Raw genomic sequence first — 19,377 nt, forward strand, 5'->3', positions numbered from 1 at the left:
ATAGGTGATCATACAGAAATTCTGACTACCAATGACATCTACTATAAATATAGCAATTCCAATAATTATAGAATAATGGCAAATGCCGTGGGAGATAAAAATAGATAAATGGTATTGGCCCCCAAACTTTTCTGTGCAAACATTTGGTCAGAGAATACAGTATATTAACAAATGGAAACCTGTAAAACTTGTATCTGAATTAATATTGCTGTTTTGTGCTCTGAAATATTGACTTGGCATTATGTTACATGGCAGGGAACTGCAGCTCTAACCTGTGCCTTTCAGGTAAGTAATCACCATTTCTATTACAAGACAAAATGAGCACTTTGAAATATGTAAGATTTGTTTGTACAAAGACATTGTGCCTTAATAAAGATTTGAATAAAAATAAAGTTCCGTTTTATACAGTATATGTTTCTTTATAATTCACCAGCAATGGACAGAAAGGTGTGCCATATAGGGAAATAATGTAGCACTAGGCAGAACCATAGACAGAAGTTGGCAAAGGGGAAGGCTTAACATCAAACACGCGTATCATTTCTGTCAGCATTTGTCCCAAGGACATACACAAATGCGGCTTTTTTTATTGAATAAAGAATATACTAATAGCAACTATATTATTTCTAATGCTAAAAGCTAGAAGTGTGAATGCTTTGGAAGACAAGACATAAAAAGTTTACAGTGACTTGGTAGAGAGCATAAATGCTTGTGAAACACTGCAGCTGTCTTTTAATCACTTGCTACATGGTTTTCGTTCTGTAGAACATGCCAGCGTTCAATCTTCTTATCTTTGTTCTTCAGGCACTCATACCAGTGTTTCAAGCGTTCTCCTTTGGCATTGATGCCCAGCTGACAACCACCTGCAGCGAGACATTGAAGAACAAAATTTTCTTTACATTAGATTAAAACAGTTGGATGGAAACCTTTTAGAGTGCCATTTCTTAAAATACATACAGTAAATGTAGACTGGGAATTAATAAATTAGAGGAGCCAAAGTGTCTGCCAACACACGGCTGGTGACAGATAGTTTTTATGTCCATTCTAATAGATTTGTCTACTAATTTAACAGGTAATATTTTACTGGTGGACATACCACCTGAGCAGGTGGTTTGGCTATTTTGTGGCTCATAAGGAGTGGGGGTCCTGTGTTGCCCCCGCTCCCCAACCTCTGGCAGAGAACCATCTACTCTGAACAGGGATTCATCAGATAAATATTGTACAGGGATTGGACTGCAGAGGACTGTGGAAAGGTTATTTTATAGATGAAGCACCCTTCAGACTGTATGGGACATCGTGAAGAATGCTTGTCTGGAGAAGAAAAGGTGAGCACTACCATGCGTTCTGTGAAATGCCAACAGTAAAGCATCCTCAGACTATTCATTGTTGAGTTGCTTTTCATACAAGGGAGTGGGCTCACACAATTTTAGCTAAGAACACTGCCATGAATAAAGAATATCTAAACATCCCTCAAGAACAACCTCATCACCAATTGTTCTTGGATGGTTGGGAAAACAAGGCTTTTTCTAAAATGATGGAGTGCTATGTCAAAGGCAAAAGTGATAACTAAGTTTGCTCGGTGAACTCCCCAGATCTTAATCCCATTGAAAACTTGTGGACAAACAAAAACACAGCAATTATGATAAACACCAAGCACTTATTTGGCAGGAATGGGTAGCCATCACTCAGGATTTGGCTCAAAAACTGCCAGGGCAAATTGGAGAAGTCTTGTAAAATAGGAGTCAACACTGTAAACATTGAGTCTTTGTCTAAACGTGATGTATTTTTCAATAAAAGTTTGAAAACATAAAAATTCTTATAATTTAACCTAATAGAAACATCTGATTCAAGGATCTAAAAACACTGAAGCAGCAAACTCTGTGAAAACCAAATTTTGTGTCAGTTTCAAAACCCTTGGCCATGACTGTACTCTCTCAACTGATTGTATAAAAATAATCAATAAAAAGTACAATATTGAACAAAAAAAGCACTCAACAGTGAACATGATACCCACTGGAGAACTTTTTTGGGTATCGGGATGGTTAATAAGTAGAGATGAGCGAGCACCAAAATGCTCAGGTGCTCGTTACTCGGGACGAAATTATCGCGATGCTCGAGGGTTCGTTTCGAGTAACGAACCCCATTGAAGTCAATGGGCGACCCGAGCATTTTTGTATTTCGCCGATGCTCGCTAAGGTTTTCATGTGTGAAAATCTGGGCAATTCAAGAAAGTGATGGGAACAACACAGCAACGGATAGGGCAGGCGAGGGGCTACATGTTGGGCTGCATCTCAAGTTCACAGGTCCCACTATTAAGCCACAATACCGGCAAGAGTGGGCCCCCCCCCCCCCCCTCCCAACAACTTTTACTTCTGAAAAGCCCTCATTAGCATGGCATACCTTAGCTAAGCACCACACTACCTCCAACAAAGCACAATCACTGCCTGCATGACACTCTGCTGCCACTTCTCCTGCGTTACATGCTGCCCAACCCCCCCCCCTGCACGACGCAGTGTCCACAGCGCACACCAAACTGTCCCTGCGCAGCCTTCAGCTGCCCTCATGCCACGGCACACTCATGTCTATTTATAAGTGCGTCTGCCAGAGGAACCGCAGGCACACACTGCAGAGGGTTGGCACGGCTAGGCAGCGACCCTCTTTAAAAGGGGCGGGACGATAGCCCACAATGCTGTAGAGAAGCAATGAGAAATATAATCCTGTGCCACCGCCATCAGGAGCTGCACACGTGGGCATAGCAATGGGGAACCTATGTGCCACATACTATTCATTCTGTCAAGGTGTCTGCATACCCCAGTCAGACCGTGGTTTTTTATAAATAGTCACAGGCAGGTACAACTCCGCAACGAGAATTCCGTGTGCACCCACAGCATGGGTGGCTCCCTGGAACCCACCGGCTGTACATTGCATTGCCCAACACAGCTGAGGTAGTAATGTCGTGCTTAATGCAGGTGGGCTTCGGCCCACACTGCATGCCCCAGTCAGACTGGGGTTCTTTAGAAGGGGAAACAGATGCATTTACAACTCCCTGCGCACCCACAGCATGGGTGGGTGCCAGGAAGCCACCGGCGGTACATAAAAATATCCCATTGCATTGCCCAACACAGCTGAGGTAGTAATGTCGTGCTTAATGCAGGTGGGCTTCGGCCCACACTGCATGCCCCAGTCAGACTGGGGTTTTTTAGAAGGGGAAACAGATGCATTTACAACTCCCTGTGCACCCACAGCATGGGTGGCTCCCTGGAACCCACCGGTGGTACATAAATATATCCCATTGCAGTGCCCTACTCAGCAGAGCTTACGTCAGATACAATACAGGTGGGCTTCGGCCCACACTGCATGCCCCAGTCAGACTGGTAATATGTACCTTAACAGTAACCTCGTTGGTGGTAATGTGGTGGTGACTGCGGACCTGGTAGCGCGGTTTTATGTAGTTGGTTTTCGGAATGTGGCCAGGATTAAGTGGGCCGTGGCGGGGGGATGGTGGTGGTGCTCTCTTGTTGTGTCGTTAAAGGTGAAATTCTTGGACTGCCACCAGATGGACCAATGCAAAGGTATTTGCCAAGAATGTTTTCATTGTTGGAGGAGGAGGGGGATGTTTTGGAGGCACTATGTGTCCTCTACACGTGTCCGTGGTTATATGCACCTTAACAGTAACAGCGTTGGTGGGAAATGGCCTCGCCGCCATCATGTCTTTGTGAAGCCTCTGTTTCCACACCCCAGTGACATACCATTAGCTGCGGTATAGGCAGAGCCCAGAATTATTAACATTTCAGCGGTAGCATTAGGGACAGGCCCCACTAACATACAGTATCACTAGCAGCAGTATAGGGGGAGCGCAGTCTTAGTTCCATTTCAGTAATAGTAGCACTCAAGATAGGCCCCAGTAACATTCCCATTGCAGCAGTTTAGGGAGATAACAGTCTCTTTCACATTTCAGTAGCTGCAGTATAGACAAGGCCCCAGTTACATTTATGTAGCTAAAGTGTAGGCCAACCCCACACACCTTTCTGTACCATGAGTGCAGGCGAAGAACATAGAAATGACTATGATTACACTGTAGGTGAGGGTCCCAAAAAATTGGTGTACCAACAGTACTAATATACCTCAGAAAAAATTGGCCATGCCCAACCAAGATGGCAGGTGAAACCCATTAATCGCTTTGGTTAATGTGGCTTAAGTGGTAACTAGGCCTGGAGGCAGCCCAGTTTAACGGAAAATTGGTTCAAGTTAAAGTTTCAACGCTTTTAAGAGCATTGAAACGTATAAAAATTGTTTAGAAAAATTATATGAGTGAGCCTTGTGGCCCTAAGAAAAATTGCCCGTTCGGCGCGATTACGTGAGGTTTCAGGAGGAGGAGCAGGAGGAGGAGGAGGAATATTATACACAGATTGATGAAGCAGAAATGTCCCCGTTTTGGATGGTGATAGAGAACGATGCTTCCATCCGCGGGTGCAGCCTACGTATTGCTTAGGTATCGCTGCTGTCCGCTGGTGGAGAAGAGAAGTCTGGGGAAATCCAGGCTTTGCTCATCTTGATGAGTGTAAGCCTGTCGGCACTGTCGGTTGACAGGCGGGTACGCTTATCTGTGATGATTCCCCCAGCCGCACTAAACACCCTCTCTGACAGGACACTAGCCGCAGGACAAGCAAGCACCTCCAGGGCATACAGCGCGAGTTCAGGCCACGTGTCCAGCTTCGACACCCAGTAGTTGTAGGTGGCAGAGGCGTCACGGAGGACGGTCATGCGATCGGCTACGTACTCCCTCACCATCCTTTTACAGTGCTCCCGCCGACTCAGCCTTGACTGGGGAGCGGTGACACAGTCTTGGTGGGGAGCCATAAAGCTGGCCAGGGCCTTAAAGAGTGTTGCACTGCCTGTGCTGTACATACTGCTCAATCTCCGCACCTCCCCTGCTACCTGGCCCTCGGAACTGCGCCTTCTGCCACTAGCGCTGTCGGATGGGAATTTACCATCAGCTTGTCCGCCAGGGTCCTGTGGTATAGCAACACTCTCGAACCCCTTTCCTCTTCGGGAATGAGAGTGGAAAGGTTCTCCTTATACCGTGGGTCGAGCAGTGTGTACACCCAGTAATCCGTAGTGGCCAGAATGCGTGCAACGCGAGGGTCACGAGAAAGGCATCCTAACATGAAGTCAGCCATGTGTGCCAGGGTCCCTGTACGCAACACATGGCTGTCTTCACTAGGAAGATCACTTTCAGGATCCTCCTCCTCCTCCTCAGGCCATACACGCTGAAAGGATGACAGGCAAGCAGCATGGGTACCGTCAGCAGTGGGCCAAGCAGTCTCTTCCCCCTCCTCCTCATCCTCCTCATGCTCCTCCTCCTCCTCCTCCTCAACGCGCTGAGATATAGACAGGAGGGTGCTCTGACTATCCAGCGACATACTGTCTTCCCCCGCCTCCGTTTCCGAGCGCAAAGCATCTGCCTTTATGCTTTGCAGGGAACTTCTCAAGAGGCATAGCAGAGGAATGGTGACGCTAATGATTGCAGCATCGCCGCTCACCACCTGGGTAGACTCCTCAAACTTTCCAAGGACCTGGCAGATGTCTGCCAACCAGGCCCACTCTTCTGAAAATAATTGAGGAGGCTGACTCCCACTGCGCCGCCCATGTTGGAGTTGGTATTCCACTATAGCTCTACGCTGCTCATAGAGCCTGGCCAACATGTGGAGCGTAGAGTTCCACCGTGTGGGCACGTCGCACAGCAGTCGGTGCACTGGCAGATTAAACCGATGTTGCAGGGTGCGCAGGGTGGCAGCGTCCGTGTGGGACTTGCGGAAATGTGCGCAGAGCCGGCGCACATTTCCGAGCAGGTCTGACAAGCGTGGGTAGCTTTTCAGAAAGCGCTGAACCACCAAATTAAAGACGTGGGCCAGGCATGGCACGTGCGTGAGGCTGCCGAGCTGCAGAGCCGCCACCAGGTTACGCCCGTTGTCACACACGACCATGCCCGGTTGGAGGCTCAGCGGCGCAAGCCAACGGTCGGTCTGCTCTGTTAGACCCCATAGCAGTTTGTGGGCCGTGTGCCTCTTATCTCCTAAGCTGAGTAGTTTCAGCACGGCCTGCTGACGCTTGCCCACCGCTGTGCTGCCACGCCGCGCGACACCGACTGCTGGCGACGTCCTGCTGCTGCTGACACATCTAGATTGCGAGACAGAGGTTGCGAAGGAGGAGGAGGAGGAGGAGGGTGCTTTAGTGGAGGAAGCATACACCGCCGAAGATACCACCACCGAGCTGGGGCCCGCAATTCTGGGGGTGGGTAGGACGTGAGCGGTCCCAGGCTCTGACTCTGTCCCAGCCTCCACTAAATTCACCCAATGTGCCGTCAGGGAGATGTAGTGGCCCTGCCCGCCTGTGCTTGTCCACGTGTCCGTTGTTAAGTGGACCTTGGCAGTAACCGCGTTGGTGAGGGCGCGTACAATGTTGCGGGAGACGTGGTCGTGCAGGGCTGGGACGGCACATCGGGAAAAGTAGTGGCGACTGGGAACTGAGTAGCGCGGGGCCGCCGCCGCCATCATACTTTTGAAGCACTCCGTTTCCACAACCCTATACGGCAGCATCTCAAGGCTGATAAATGTGGCTATGTGGATGGTTATCGCTTGAGCGTGTGGGTGCGTGGCGGCGTACTTGCGCTTGCGCTCAAACACTTGCGCTAGCGACGGCTGGATGGTGCGGTGCGAGACATTGGTGGATGGGGCCGAGGACAGCGGAGGTGAGGGTGTGGGTGCAGGCCAGGAGATGGTAGTGCCTGTGTCCTGAGAGGGGGGTTGGATCTCAGTGGCAGGTTGGGGCACAGGGGGAGAGGCAGCGGTGCAAACCGGAGGCGGTGAACGGCCTTCGTCCCACCTTGTGGGGTGCTTGGCCATCATATGTCTGCGCATGCTGGTGGTGGTGGCTCCCCGGCTGATCTTGGCGCGACAAAGGTTGCACACCACTGTTCGTCGGTCGTCAGGCGTCTCTGTGAAAAACTGCCAGACCTTAGAGCACCTTGGCCTCTGCAGGGTGGCATGGCGCGAGGGTGCGCTTTGGGAAACAGTTGGTGGATTATTCGGTCTGGCCCTGCCTCTACCCCTGGCCACCGCACTGCCTCTTGCAACCTGCCCTGCTGCTGCCCTTGCCTCCCCCTCTGAAGACCAGTCCTGAGTAGGCGTTGCAAACCAGGTGGGGTCAGTCACCTCATCGTCCTGCTGCTCTTCCTCCGAATCCTCTGTGCGCTCCTCCCTCGGACTTACTGCCCTTACTACTACCTCACCGATAGACAACTGTGTCTCATCGTCATCGTCCTCCTCACCCACTGAAAGGTCTTGAGACAGTTTCCGGAAGTCCCCAGCCTCATCCCCCGGACCCCGGGAACTTTCCAATGGTTGGGCATCAGTGACGATAAACTCCTCTGGTGGGAGAGGAACCACTGCTGCCCAATCTGAGCAGGGGCCCGAGAACAGTTCCTGGGAGTCTTCCCGCTCCTGAGCATGTGTCATTGTAGTGGAGTGAGGAGGCTGGGAGGAAGGAGGAGCAGCAGACAGAGGATTCGGATTTGCAGCAGTGGACGGCGCAGAACTGTGGGTGGACGATAGGTTGCTCGAAGCACTTTCTGCCATCCACGACAGGACCTGCTCACACTGCTCATTTTCTAATAAAGGTCTCCCGCGTGGACCCATTAATTGTGCGATGAATGTGGGGACGCCAGAAACGTGCCTCTCTCCTAATCGCGCAGCAGTCGGCTGCGATACACCTGGATCAGGAGTTCGGCCTGTGCCCACACCCTGACTTGGCCCTCTGCGTCCTCGGCCGCGTCCACGTCCTCTAGGCCTACCCCTACCCCTCAGCATGCTGTATTACCAGTGATTTGATTTCCCAGCCAGGAAATAAATTGGCGCAAGCCTGCAGGCCAAATAGAATTTTTTCCCTTTTTTTTTTAAAGGAAAGGCCCACTGACTATGCCCACTGACTATATTCAATCAATAATAAATGTGTTGTGGCCCTGCAGTGTGTCACAGCACTGCAGTCTTGCACTGTTATGAACTGCAGCAGAGCGGTGATTTCCCAGCCAGGAAATAAAATGGCGCAAGCCTGCAGGCCAAATAGAATTTTTTCCCTTTTATTTTAAAGGAAAGGCCCACTGACTATATTCAATCAATAATAAATGTGTTGTGGCCCTGCAGTGTGTCACAGAACTGCAGTCTTGCACTGTTATGAACTGCAGCAGAGCGGTGATTTCCCAGCCAGGAAATAAATTGGCGCAAGCCTGCAGGCCAAATAGAATTTTTGCCCTTTTTTTTAAAGGAAAGGCCCAGTGACTATATTCAATCAAGTAACAAATGTGTTCTGTGGCCCTGCTGTGTGTCACAGAACTGCAGTGCTATTAACTGCAGCAGAGCGGTGATTTCCCAGCCAGGAAATAAATTGGCGCAAGCCTGCTGTTAAACTTAGCTGGCTGCGTATGATTTTTTTGACGTTCTCCACCCACCACACACGTACCCAGAACGCTGAGGACTGTCAGAGGCAGGCCAAATAGAATTTTTTCCCCCTTTTTTTAAAAAGGAAAGGCCCACTGACTATATTCAATCAAGTAACAAATGTGTTCTGTGGCTCTGCTGTGTGTCACAGAAGTGCAGTGTTATTAACTGCAGCAAAGCGGTGATTTCCCAGCCAGGAAATAAATTGGCGCAAGCCTGCTGTTAAACTTAGCTGGCTGCGTATGATTTTTTTGACGTTCTCCACCCACCACACACGTACCCGGAACGCTGAGGACTGTCAGAGGCAGGCCAAGTAGAATTTTTTCCCCCTTTTTTTAAAAAGGAAAGGCCCACTGACTATATTCAATCAAGTAACAAATGTGTTGTGTGGCCCTGCTGTGTGTCACAGAAGTGCAGTGTTATTAACTGCAGCAGAACGGTGATTTCCCAGCCAGGAAATAAATTGGCGCAAGCCTGCAGGCCAAATAGAATTTTTGCCCTTTTTTTTAAAGGAAAGGCCCACTGACTATATTCAATCAAGTAACAAATGTGTTCTGTGGCCCTGCTGTGTGTCACAGAACTGCAGTGCTATTAACTGCAGCAGAGCGGTGATTTCGCAGCCAGGAAATAAATTGGCGCAAGCCTGCAGGCCAAATAGAATTTTTGCCCTTTGTTTTTTTTAAGGAAAGGCCCACTGACTATATTCAATCAATAATATATGTCTTCTGGCCCTGCCTACACAATTCTGTCCCTGTAGTATTACTGCAGGGCGCAATGCTCTGCACGGCCGATTTGGAAAAAAAAAAATGTGCAACACTGCTAACAGCAGCATGCACAGTACTGCACACGGTTAGATGTGGCCCTAAGAAGGACCGTTGGGGTTCTTGAAGCCTACACTCACTCCTAACACTCTCCCTGCCTAACCACTTCTGTCCCTGTAGTATTACTGCAGGGCGCAATGCTCTGCACGGCCGATTTGGAGGAAAAAAAAAATTTGCACCACTGCAAAAGGCAGCCTCCACAATACTGCACACGGTTAAATGTGGCCCTAAGAAGGACCGTTGGGGTTCTTGAAGCCTACACTCACTCCTAACACTCTCCCTACAGCAGCTCCAACACTATAGCACTTTCCCTCAGCTAACTCACAACGCATCTGAGGCGAGCCGCGGGAGGGGCCGATTTTTATACTCGGGTGACACCTGATCTTCCCAGCCACTCACAGCAAGGGGGTGGTATAGGTCTGGAACGTCACAGGGGGAAGTTGTAATGCCTTCCCTGTCTTTCTATTGGCCAGAAAAGCGCGCTAACGTCTTAGAGATGAAAGTGAAAGTAACCCGAGCATCGCGTGGTGCTCGTTAAGAGTAACGAGCATCCCGAACACCCTAATATTCGCCCGAGCATCAAGCTCGGACGAGTATGTTCGCTCATCTCTATTAATAAGTCAATGAAGTAACTAATACTTTGGTATCAGTTAATACATTTTGGGGGAGAGTTATGAATGTATTTACACTTTTTTGTCTAAAATTAGACTTTTTTTAGTCTAAATGACGTGCCAGATTTATGAATCTTGTGCATCTATTCTAAATGACTTACGCTTGGTTGCATCACTTACGTTTTGGTCTAAATTTGTGGGCATGGTCTCGGTGGCACCGTGGTTTAGACCTGATTTTTAAAAAGTTGTACAGCTAATCCAGTGCTGAGCAGATATATTTTCAGCACAAACTTTCACACCACAGAGAACAAAGGTATTTGCGCCTAATTTAGCATGCTGCGTGTGAAATTTTGATAAATTTGTTGGATAACAGATAGGTACTGAAAGTAAAAATCGCACATAAAAGTCTTATATGATAAATTTCCCTCTTTATCTCTGTTATAATGTACGTTTGACCATCTTACCTATATAATCGTTAGACTTCCCAATATCATAGTCCCAGACTGATACATCTAGCTGTTTCTTTGCAAGGTCACTGTGTTTTATATCAAAGAAGAATTCCTATAGAAAAAGAAATAAAATAGTTTGATTAAACAATGTATGCAATTTAGCTGTTAGCTATTTGCTTCCTATGACTGCTACATATGTTAGGACAGGAGAGCCAAACACTGAACTACTGGTGCAGGAAGTGTTGTCATGAGAAGAAGTCACAGGTACACTTCTCACATAAATCCTGTAACCAGATATTTATACATTTTTAAAACACAGTGAAACTAAATCTTAAGTCCTTGTAATTCCATTACATACACATGTAACAAACTTTAACTTGAGTGTGATAACTTTCTGCGACATTATATATTTTCTTAATACATTAAAAAGCTATTGTTCTCTAATCTTAACACAACAAAAGCCATTGAAAAGCATTTGAAAGGGGGAATAAACTGTGACACATTTGTTAAAAAAAAATTCTAAGTCTCAAGTCAAATTTTGCTACATCAGTAAATGTACATTGTGGTTTGCCTTGCCTGAAAGTTTCATAAAAAGGGACATTCCAACCACTGCCAGGGCTACCGGCCACATTGGAAAGAGTTAAGCGCTTAGTGCAGCACTGTTTCCAACAGGTGGTCGGAACGGAGATTCTGGGTTTTCTCATATTGGCCATGAAGAGCTTAAATGGGAATACTCTTTTAAGATGTACACATGTGATGTAAATAAACTCAACAGACAAATCTGCACACAAAATCTACATGTCTTAGATATGGATTATGCTGCAAATTTGCTGTGGAATAACTGCAATTTTTCTTCAAAATAATAATAATCTTTATTAGCGCCAAACATATTCCGCAGCGCTTACAAAAACAGGGGGATAAAAATACAAAAACCACGGTTATATAGTAATCAGTTGATGGAAACAGTAGGGACACTGCTCCAATGAGCTTACATACTACAGATAATGGGGTGATACAGAAGGTAAAGGGGCTGGAGGTGTGCACGGTATGGCGGGGTGGAGAATGTGTGATGCTATACAAAATGGTGAAATTCGCAGCAAATCTGCAGCAAAACTCACATGCCAAACATGCATATATTACAAAGGAATTGTCTGTATCATAAAATTACACCACGTGCGAACTCGCCTTATGCCAAGGTGATCACATAGGCACAATAGTCGTTCCTGCACAATCAACAGTTGAAAGATGGTTGTGATTTACAACTACACTCACTTTCCTAGCTGGAATATAACAAATACATATCTACATAGTTTGAACAAAGCGAAGATGCTCCTTTTGTTTTACCTACATTACTCCCAACATTATATGGTAATCACCTGGGAAAACAAGTATTACTACTGGACAGCCTTACTCAAGTCTTGGCTGCCAGTTCAAAAGTGTAAGATATAAAGGTTCATTTACACTGAAAGATAATCCCTCAAAAATCGCTAAAATGACGATTTCAGTGAGTTTTGAGCAATCATCTTTGCATAACTCTAAGTAGCAAAATAGCTACTTAAGAAAAAAGCAGGCAGAAGGGGATACCACTGATAACTCGGAGAACAAAGCAGCCATTTTGTATATACAAACAGCTGCACTGTTCTCAGAGCTTTCAGCTGGTTTTCTGCTGAGAACTGCCAGCGGGATACCAGATGAAAGAATACTATCAGCACTGCCCGCTGAGAAAATCAACGTGCGGCGTGGATAAGATTCATCGGTGATTTCTAGATTGCTAGAAATCACCGATGAACGAATAGTGCACAAACTGTGCATGATGGCTGAGCGTTTAGACGCAACAGTTATTGCTCAAAAGATGACTTTTGAGCTAATTTTGAGAGACAATTGTTGTGTCTAAATGGGCCTTTACTTAGGGTCTTATTAGCGCTTACACTTATGCTGATCTTTACAAGGGTGGAAGACTACATTTTGAAACCACTGCTTTGGTCACCAAGACAACATCTGCAAAACAACAGTTTTCTAGCACAAATTAAAATAGAAAGTTGTCAAACATGCTTTGCGCTACATTTACTGTATTTTTGATACTTTCAGACAAACAGCCTTCCTTCATGGAAAAAGGGGGTTTGGCCTAAATGCAACATTGTGCACCAAATATTGCACAATTTGTGATGCAAACTAAGCCAACTAATAGATAACATAAAGTTAAACTACACAGTCTAAAGTTTTGAAAGATCTATCATACTGCATTAGCCACTGTGATAAATCTGAGGCTGTCTAACTATTAGACAGCATTAGTAAATCTGCTCCAGTGAGTTTGGCAGCATTCTATTTTTTTCAATATTAATTAGATAGCCATGATCCTTTTTTCTATTATTGGAAGAGCATTAGAGATGAGCAAACGTACTCGGTAAAGCACTACTCGTCCGAGTAATGTGCTTTATCCGAGTACCTCCCCGCTCGTCCTGAAAGATTCGGGGAGCGCCGCTGCTGACAGGTGAGTTGCGGCGGGGAGCAGGGGAGAGCGGGCGGGAGAGAAGGAGAGAGAGATCTCCCCTGCGTTCCTCCCCGCTCTCCCCTGCAGCTCCCCACTCTGCGGCGCTCCCCGAATCTTTCAGGACGAGCGGGGAGATACTCGGATAAAGCACATTACTCGGACGAGTAGTGCTTTACCGAGTACGTTCGCTCATCTCTAAAGAGCATACATAGAAATGATAGGGCCCTATAGCAAAAGTTGGAAAGGGCCCAGCAGTAGAAAGAAAGTTCTCTCCTGTCCCCAAGAGCCCCTTAGCAGTTGCATACACTATCTTAATGGTAGGTACACACCCTTGTTTTATCGGCCTCTCACCTCATTGAATTCTGGATTGAGTGTCTTTTTTTTAATTTGAGTCTTTTGCTTGGACTTTTTGCCCCCCTCAGGTTTCAGCCAACTGCAATACAAGAGCACAAATCATTTGAAAAATGCAGAGTAATACTTTAGAACATACAAATCTTCATATAAAAAAATATCTAATACACGTGTTATTTTTTAGAACCCAATGGGTTCATGTTTTCATATATACACACAGGAATATAGGGACAGATAGTATGAGATTTAATTATGATAACACCTGTAAATTACTCTTTAAAGCATACATATCACTAATCTGAATATATAACTCACTCTTTGACTGGGCTCACACTGCATTCGGGACCATGTCCATGTTTTCCATCACAGGGTTCTTCTTGAATACCCCAAAACGGTCTTCAGAGACCATGATGCAACCATTAACTATGAAAAGGCATCTGGAGATCAAGAATGCAAGCTTGCCTTGACATGGTTTGCATTTATTTCTGTTTATTTTAAAGGACATAATTGTGTTGCTCACTACAGTCAATGGTTCTGTCATAGTTTCTGTTTGAATACCATTTTCAGGTATTTGAAATGAACTCCAGGTTGGAAACTATGAATATTGCCCAAACAAAGTAGGAATCTTAAAAGGTTACTTCCTTGCCCTTGCTTCAGTGGTCTTAGAACAAAAAGAGACATGGACCTCTAGCTCCGGTACCCGATCTCTCACGCGAACATTACTTTTATTTCTATACACACAGGCAGATGCAGGAGACCCAATGCTTCTCACTGTATAACACAGCTCCACCCCTAAATCTCACACTTCCGGTAAAGAGATGGGATGGAATGTAACACGCTGAGCTCTATGTACTGACATGCCACTCTAAACTACATAGTCATACCATGACTCCCTGTGCCCTATCCTGTGTATTGTGAGCCCCCTGTGTCCCACTCCTACATACTACAGTATGATTCCCCTGTGTCCCTTCTATATAATATACTCCGACCCCCTGTGCATCCAATCTTATGAACTACACTTGCTGTGCCCCCCACTTCTGTATACTATTAGTCATTATATATAGAAGTGTAAAGCTATAGTTTATAGGAGGAGACATGTGGGGATCATACTGTAATATATAGGAGTGGGACATAGGGAGTATACAGGAGTGTCATAGTATATAGAAAGGGGCACAGGGAGGGGTTAAACCTTAGTATATAGAAGTGGGACATTGAGGGGTCATAGTATATAGGAGTGGGACCACAGGCAGGGACATATGATATAGGTGTGTGGGTATAGCGAGTCATAGTATTTAAGAGGTGACACAGGGGCTTTTTAGTCTATAGGAGAATATATAGCGTTCATAGTGCACTAAAAACTGTTTAACATACTTTTCAAAACAGATTCATCATTCAGCAGTCACTGTGATGAATCTCACATATTTAAAGACTGTCTAGTCTAAATTTGCACGGTGTAACTATTATTATTACTAAATCTGCCCCTATGTCTATGCATTATTAGAGTATGTCTTAGAGTTGCAAGAGACGGACAAATATGGGCAGACTGTACTGCAAAAGAGAGAGTGACTTCTTTCATATGCCCATGGACATCTTATACTCAATGTTTAGCTAGATACAGAAAGGAAAGCTAGAAAATTATTGTAGTCACAGATTACATTGACCCTGAGTTATCTGATGTATTTATTTGTTTATTGTGCCTTTCATTGCACGGAAGAAGTACTGTATTATTTTGCCTACTCAGCAGCCTATTATGCCCAAAACAACCCATATGGTGCTGTTTGGTAGTATTATTTGATCATTGTGTGGTATGACTTATTTGGTCATTGAATGTCAGTAATATTCAATAACCATATATTTACATTCAGTCTGGTTCTGGTGGTATTATTGAGTCACTGAATGATGGTATTATTCAGTAACTGTGTGTTGGTGATATTTGGTCACAGTATGACTTTATGGTATAAGGCAGAGCTCATACCTGAAAAAAAACAAAAAACTTACATATCACTATCTAAAACCAGATTTTGAACACCCCTGATGGTCACATCAGTGAAGATACCATATTCAAACATAATGTTACTTTCTATTCAATTCAAGATACTTTATAAATAACAATAAGTTTTGTAATCTGTAGTTATAACAAGATATTTTACTTAAGTAGAGTGCATGACATGTTAATAAGAATTACATTTTGAAATGTTTTTTGATATACTAACTTACAGTTTGACAAATGGATCAGAGTAGCCATTAGCATCCATTGCTGCCAAGTGAACACAACGTACAACCCCAACAATCAGCCCTCCTTGCTGAGTATTGTATAGAAGAGACACCAGAATCTTTCCTCGGTCTTCTAGGTCTCCTCCACGATCTGTCTACAAATTCAGAAGTTGGTGAGATGACTTGCAAATATATGTACACATAGCAAAAGACTACAATTTCTCTATAGTAGTTCATATAGAACTAACTTCCATCTGTAATTAAATAGGACACCAGTTTACACTTAAAAGGACACTTCATCCCTGCCCACCTCATCTGATTCTCTGGGTGTCTCCTATGTACATTGCAGTCACTTTCTTGCAGTGCAGCCTCTTGACTGATGCTTATCAGGCACCATCGTCATGCTGATATATGTATCTGGTTTGTCTTTCACTATCTTGTCTTATCAATCTCATGATACATCACCATATTATCACATGAGCACAACTACAGCCTGTATCATCTCTGTCTGCGGGGAAGACACTGCCATTACTATCTACATTCTATATTTACAGAAATAAGCTATAGGAAGATGAGTTGTGATCTCTTCTATTGTAACTGTGTGACAGGAGATGTGTGATCATCATTAGTAACTGTAATATGAGTGTCCATGTCTTTCTCTAAAGAGCTTGTGTAGAATATGAACCCATCTACCTGAGAAGAAAACTCAAGGAGTTTCAGACAGAGGAAAAAGGAAGGTGATACTAACCGACTTTTTTATATTGGGGGGCTAGTTACATAGTGAATAAAAATCAAATTTTACTGGAGCAGATCTTTTAAAACCAAGGTCAGTATTGGGGGTGTAAGAAAGGTAATAAAAAATGTGGGTTATTAGTGATCGTACATCTGTAAAATGTGTTTGCAGCTGAGCTTTCTATACCTCCTTCATAAAGGCATCCAGCCATCATTGTGGCTCCTAAAAGCTAGGTAGTCAGTCATCTCCGACATATATACTGGCATAATGTAAAGCTACTAGACATAACATCATTTGGATGTAGCCTCCAATGACCTATTGCAGCATATTATGTTGTGCCTAGAACTGCAACTTTGAACTACACTAATATAAAAGGAAATAAACAATTTTTTTCCACCTGTGTTTTAAAATTCTGCGTACAGAAAAATTTGCCCACGGAAAAGATTTTCTCAAAAGCATACATTTTAGCAATCTGTGTGAGAAAGTGTTCCAAACCAGTCAAAATTAAATCCAATTAAAGTGTATGCAAAGATGTCTTGATTGACTCTACACTGTGCAATCACAGACATGAGAAATACTGCAGATGGTACTTGAAATTAGAGCAGGTGCTAAAAGATACTGTGGAAGAGTAAAGGTGTAATAACATTTAGTTTTTGGGTGGGGAATTGTATTTTTGATGCAATTTTTAGAACAATTTCCATAACCTCAGCCAGTTATGGTTTGTATTAAAATCTTCTGGTTTTGCCACATTTACAAAAATCAAGGCAAAAATGTGGAACATACACCCTAAGCAAACGTTTGTTTTTTGATGACTGCTCAAAATATTGTTATATGTAATAACTTAGAATAATTCATCTTTAATGGGCAAAATAATTGCTTATAAGACTAGAATGACACTGATAACTATAAGAAATGATATTTCAATCCTGGAATGGCACAAAATGTAAAGTGATGATTGGCAGACAATGACCAGTGTCTCCATTATACTCAAATTTTACAGTTGATTTTTTAAAATCAATTTATAGCGGGTTTACAAGGGGTTTCAGCTGTATTATTGAAGAGTTCTACAACTCTGAAATGCAGAGTATAATACAATTACCCAACACTTTCAAGATCTTGGTTTCCTGTTGATGTACGAAAACATTCCCATTTAGATTTCAAAAGACTTAAAAACGCATACAAACAAAATACCAATCAGAAGAATTGAAACTGCAGCACTCAGCACAGCAGATTATTTTCTGAGAGGCCAAACGTCTTTATTTTATGTGCAGCTTTCATGTGGTATACGCGCCGTGGAGTTTCTATATGCTAACATCAAGCTGTATCCATAACAACTAGACAACAATAATACTAAAGGAAACACATTTTAAAACCATTATAAAAAAAAATAAAATAAAATAATTTCTATCATTCAAACCAAGAGCCCCTAAAGCACTCATTTTCATAATCCACTTGGGTTCTGTTCTGAGTAATGATTTATGTCCATGGTCACCATTGGATAATCTACTCACTCTATTCCTGCAAACCACAAAACATTAGCATTATCATCATGCATTTCACAGACATGTTGAATTAGACGGTCTGACATTAAATCTGTGAGTACAGATATCAAGTGTTCATTGACCCTCTTATACAAGCAGTGAATTGTCTTACCAATATCATAGAACCCACAAGTTCCATAGATGACCAACAATAAAGTTCATTCTACAACTGATAAATTGACTTACCAAATGAGAAACACCTCCTATTGTTTTTAAATGTGGATGAAATCTACATAATGCACAGATTTTGCATCTGAAATTGCTTACTGGTACTAATTTTGACAACCAATTGGACATTTTTTTCTGACAACCTGCTCTTTACTAATTTATTTTTTAGTTATCGAAGGGTCTAAATGAGATGTATAGTTTACGGTTCAAAAAAGCTGGACCTCCTTCTACTAAGTGCTAGTTCTACATAATGCTAGATCCAATTAACGGCGCAAGTGGACAAAGTTTGCAAGAAAAAAAAGAAGCATTGCTTTTCACTCTGATTGTTATATCTCACTTTTTTTTACTTTTCTATTCTTTATCTTACATAAAAGATCTATGTGGTTTTGTGCATTAAACTTTCTTCAAAGCATCAGCCAAAAGTTTAGCTGGATAACCTCTAGCTAAAAGCTGAGTTTTCAGATAATTTGCTTGTCAGAAAAGAACTATTGCAGTTACTATTGATTCTTTTTAAAAGCAAAAATTGCCCAAAGGGAATAGCTGTTTAATGTGACTGGGATGATAACTATTAAAATGTAAATAAGTACTATTATTCATTGGCTTTGTATAACCTTCTGTACACAATTGTCCATCCTTAACAGACACTAAAACATTGAAAAGTTATAATTTGTAAAAAAAAAAATGTAACCAATAAAAGGCATTTTCTAGATGAAAAAACTAAAAATAAATGTGCATACATGCAAGCTGCTAGAGTCACGATCACAGATCTTGTCATTTGAAAAAAACTATAGATCCCCAAAGCTAAACATATTATTCTTCAAGACAAAATTTAACAATTCATACACAGCATTGACAAAGTCTGTACTTTTTCCTGTTTTATTTTAAAAACAATGTTTAGTATTGATCCCTTTAGAATGTGGTATATGAGTATACAGGCTCTCCTCTTCGATGGATGTGTATTTGAAATGAAAGACACTAGTTAGACACTCCTGATATCCTTGCTTATCTTGAAAAAGTATATTTATAATATTGTGTTAATGAATAATGCATTCAGGATTGGTGATCAGTGGTTTTCACAAATAATAGGAACCCCAATGGAGACACTAGTAGCTTGCAAATGTATTTTTTAGCTTTTTTGAGCAGAAATATATTTTTTGGTCTAGAAAATCCCTTTATTAGTCAATTAGTTGTGGACAGCATTTTTTTGGTGTGGTCCGGAACAGAGACACATTTTGAGGACTTTGTATATTATTTAAATAAAGCTAATAAAATGAATAGTGTTGAACAAACCTTTGAAAAGTTCAGTTTGACTGTTTTGCCAGACTTCGGCAAAAAGCTTGGCTCTGTCTGAATTAGTTTGAACCAAGCTAGAACTTCACCAAAACCCATAAAACTGGGGATAACACTGTTTAAGAGCCATAAAAGTACTTCTCCTGCTTCATAAATGTACGTGCTATATAAATAAAGGGGATTATTATTATGCAGAACAAACCCACACAAGCACAG

At 43.2% G+C, this 19,377-nt stretch overlaps 1 protein-coding gene across 1 annotated transcript in view; it reads right to left on the reverse strand.

The window, feature by feature from the left end:
• Positions 1 to 369: 369 nt before the first annotated feature.
• Positions 370 to 19,377, reverse strand: part of RPH3A (rabphilin 3A) — a 248,315-nt gene continuing 229,307 nt past the window's right edge. Inside the window, exons 17-20 of the mRNA XM_066601920.1 lie at positions 15,433 to 15,584; positions 13,216 to 13,297; positions 10,389 to 10,485; positions 370 to 860 (exon numbers count right to left, since the gene is read on the reverse strand). Coding sequence (XP_066458017.1) covers positions 730 to 860; positions 10,389 to 10,485; positions 13,216 to 13,297; positions 15,433 to 15,584 — 462 coding nt within the window. The 3' untranslated portion in view covers positions 370 to 729. The remainder of the gene's footprint in view (positions 861 to 10,388; positions 10,486 to 13,215; positions 13,298 to 15,432; positions 15,585 to 19,377) is intronic.

This window comes from Eleutherodactylus coqui, chromosome 5 (genome assembly GCF_035609145.1).
Source record: "Eleutherodactylus coqui strain aEleCoq1 chromosome 5, aEleCoq1.hap1, whole genome shotgun sequence".
In the NCBI taxonomy this organism is placed as follows: Eukaryota; Metazoa; Chordata; class Amphibia; order Anura; family Eleutherodactylidae; genus Eleutherodactylus; species Eleutherodactylus coqui.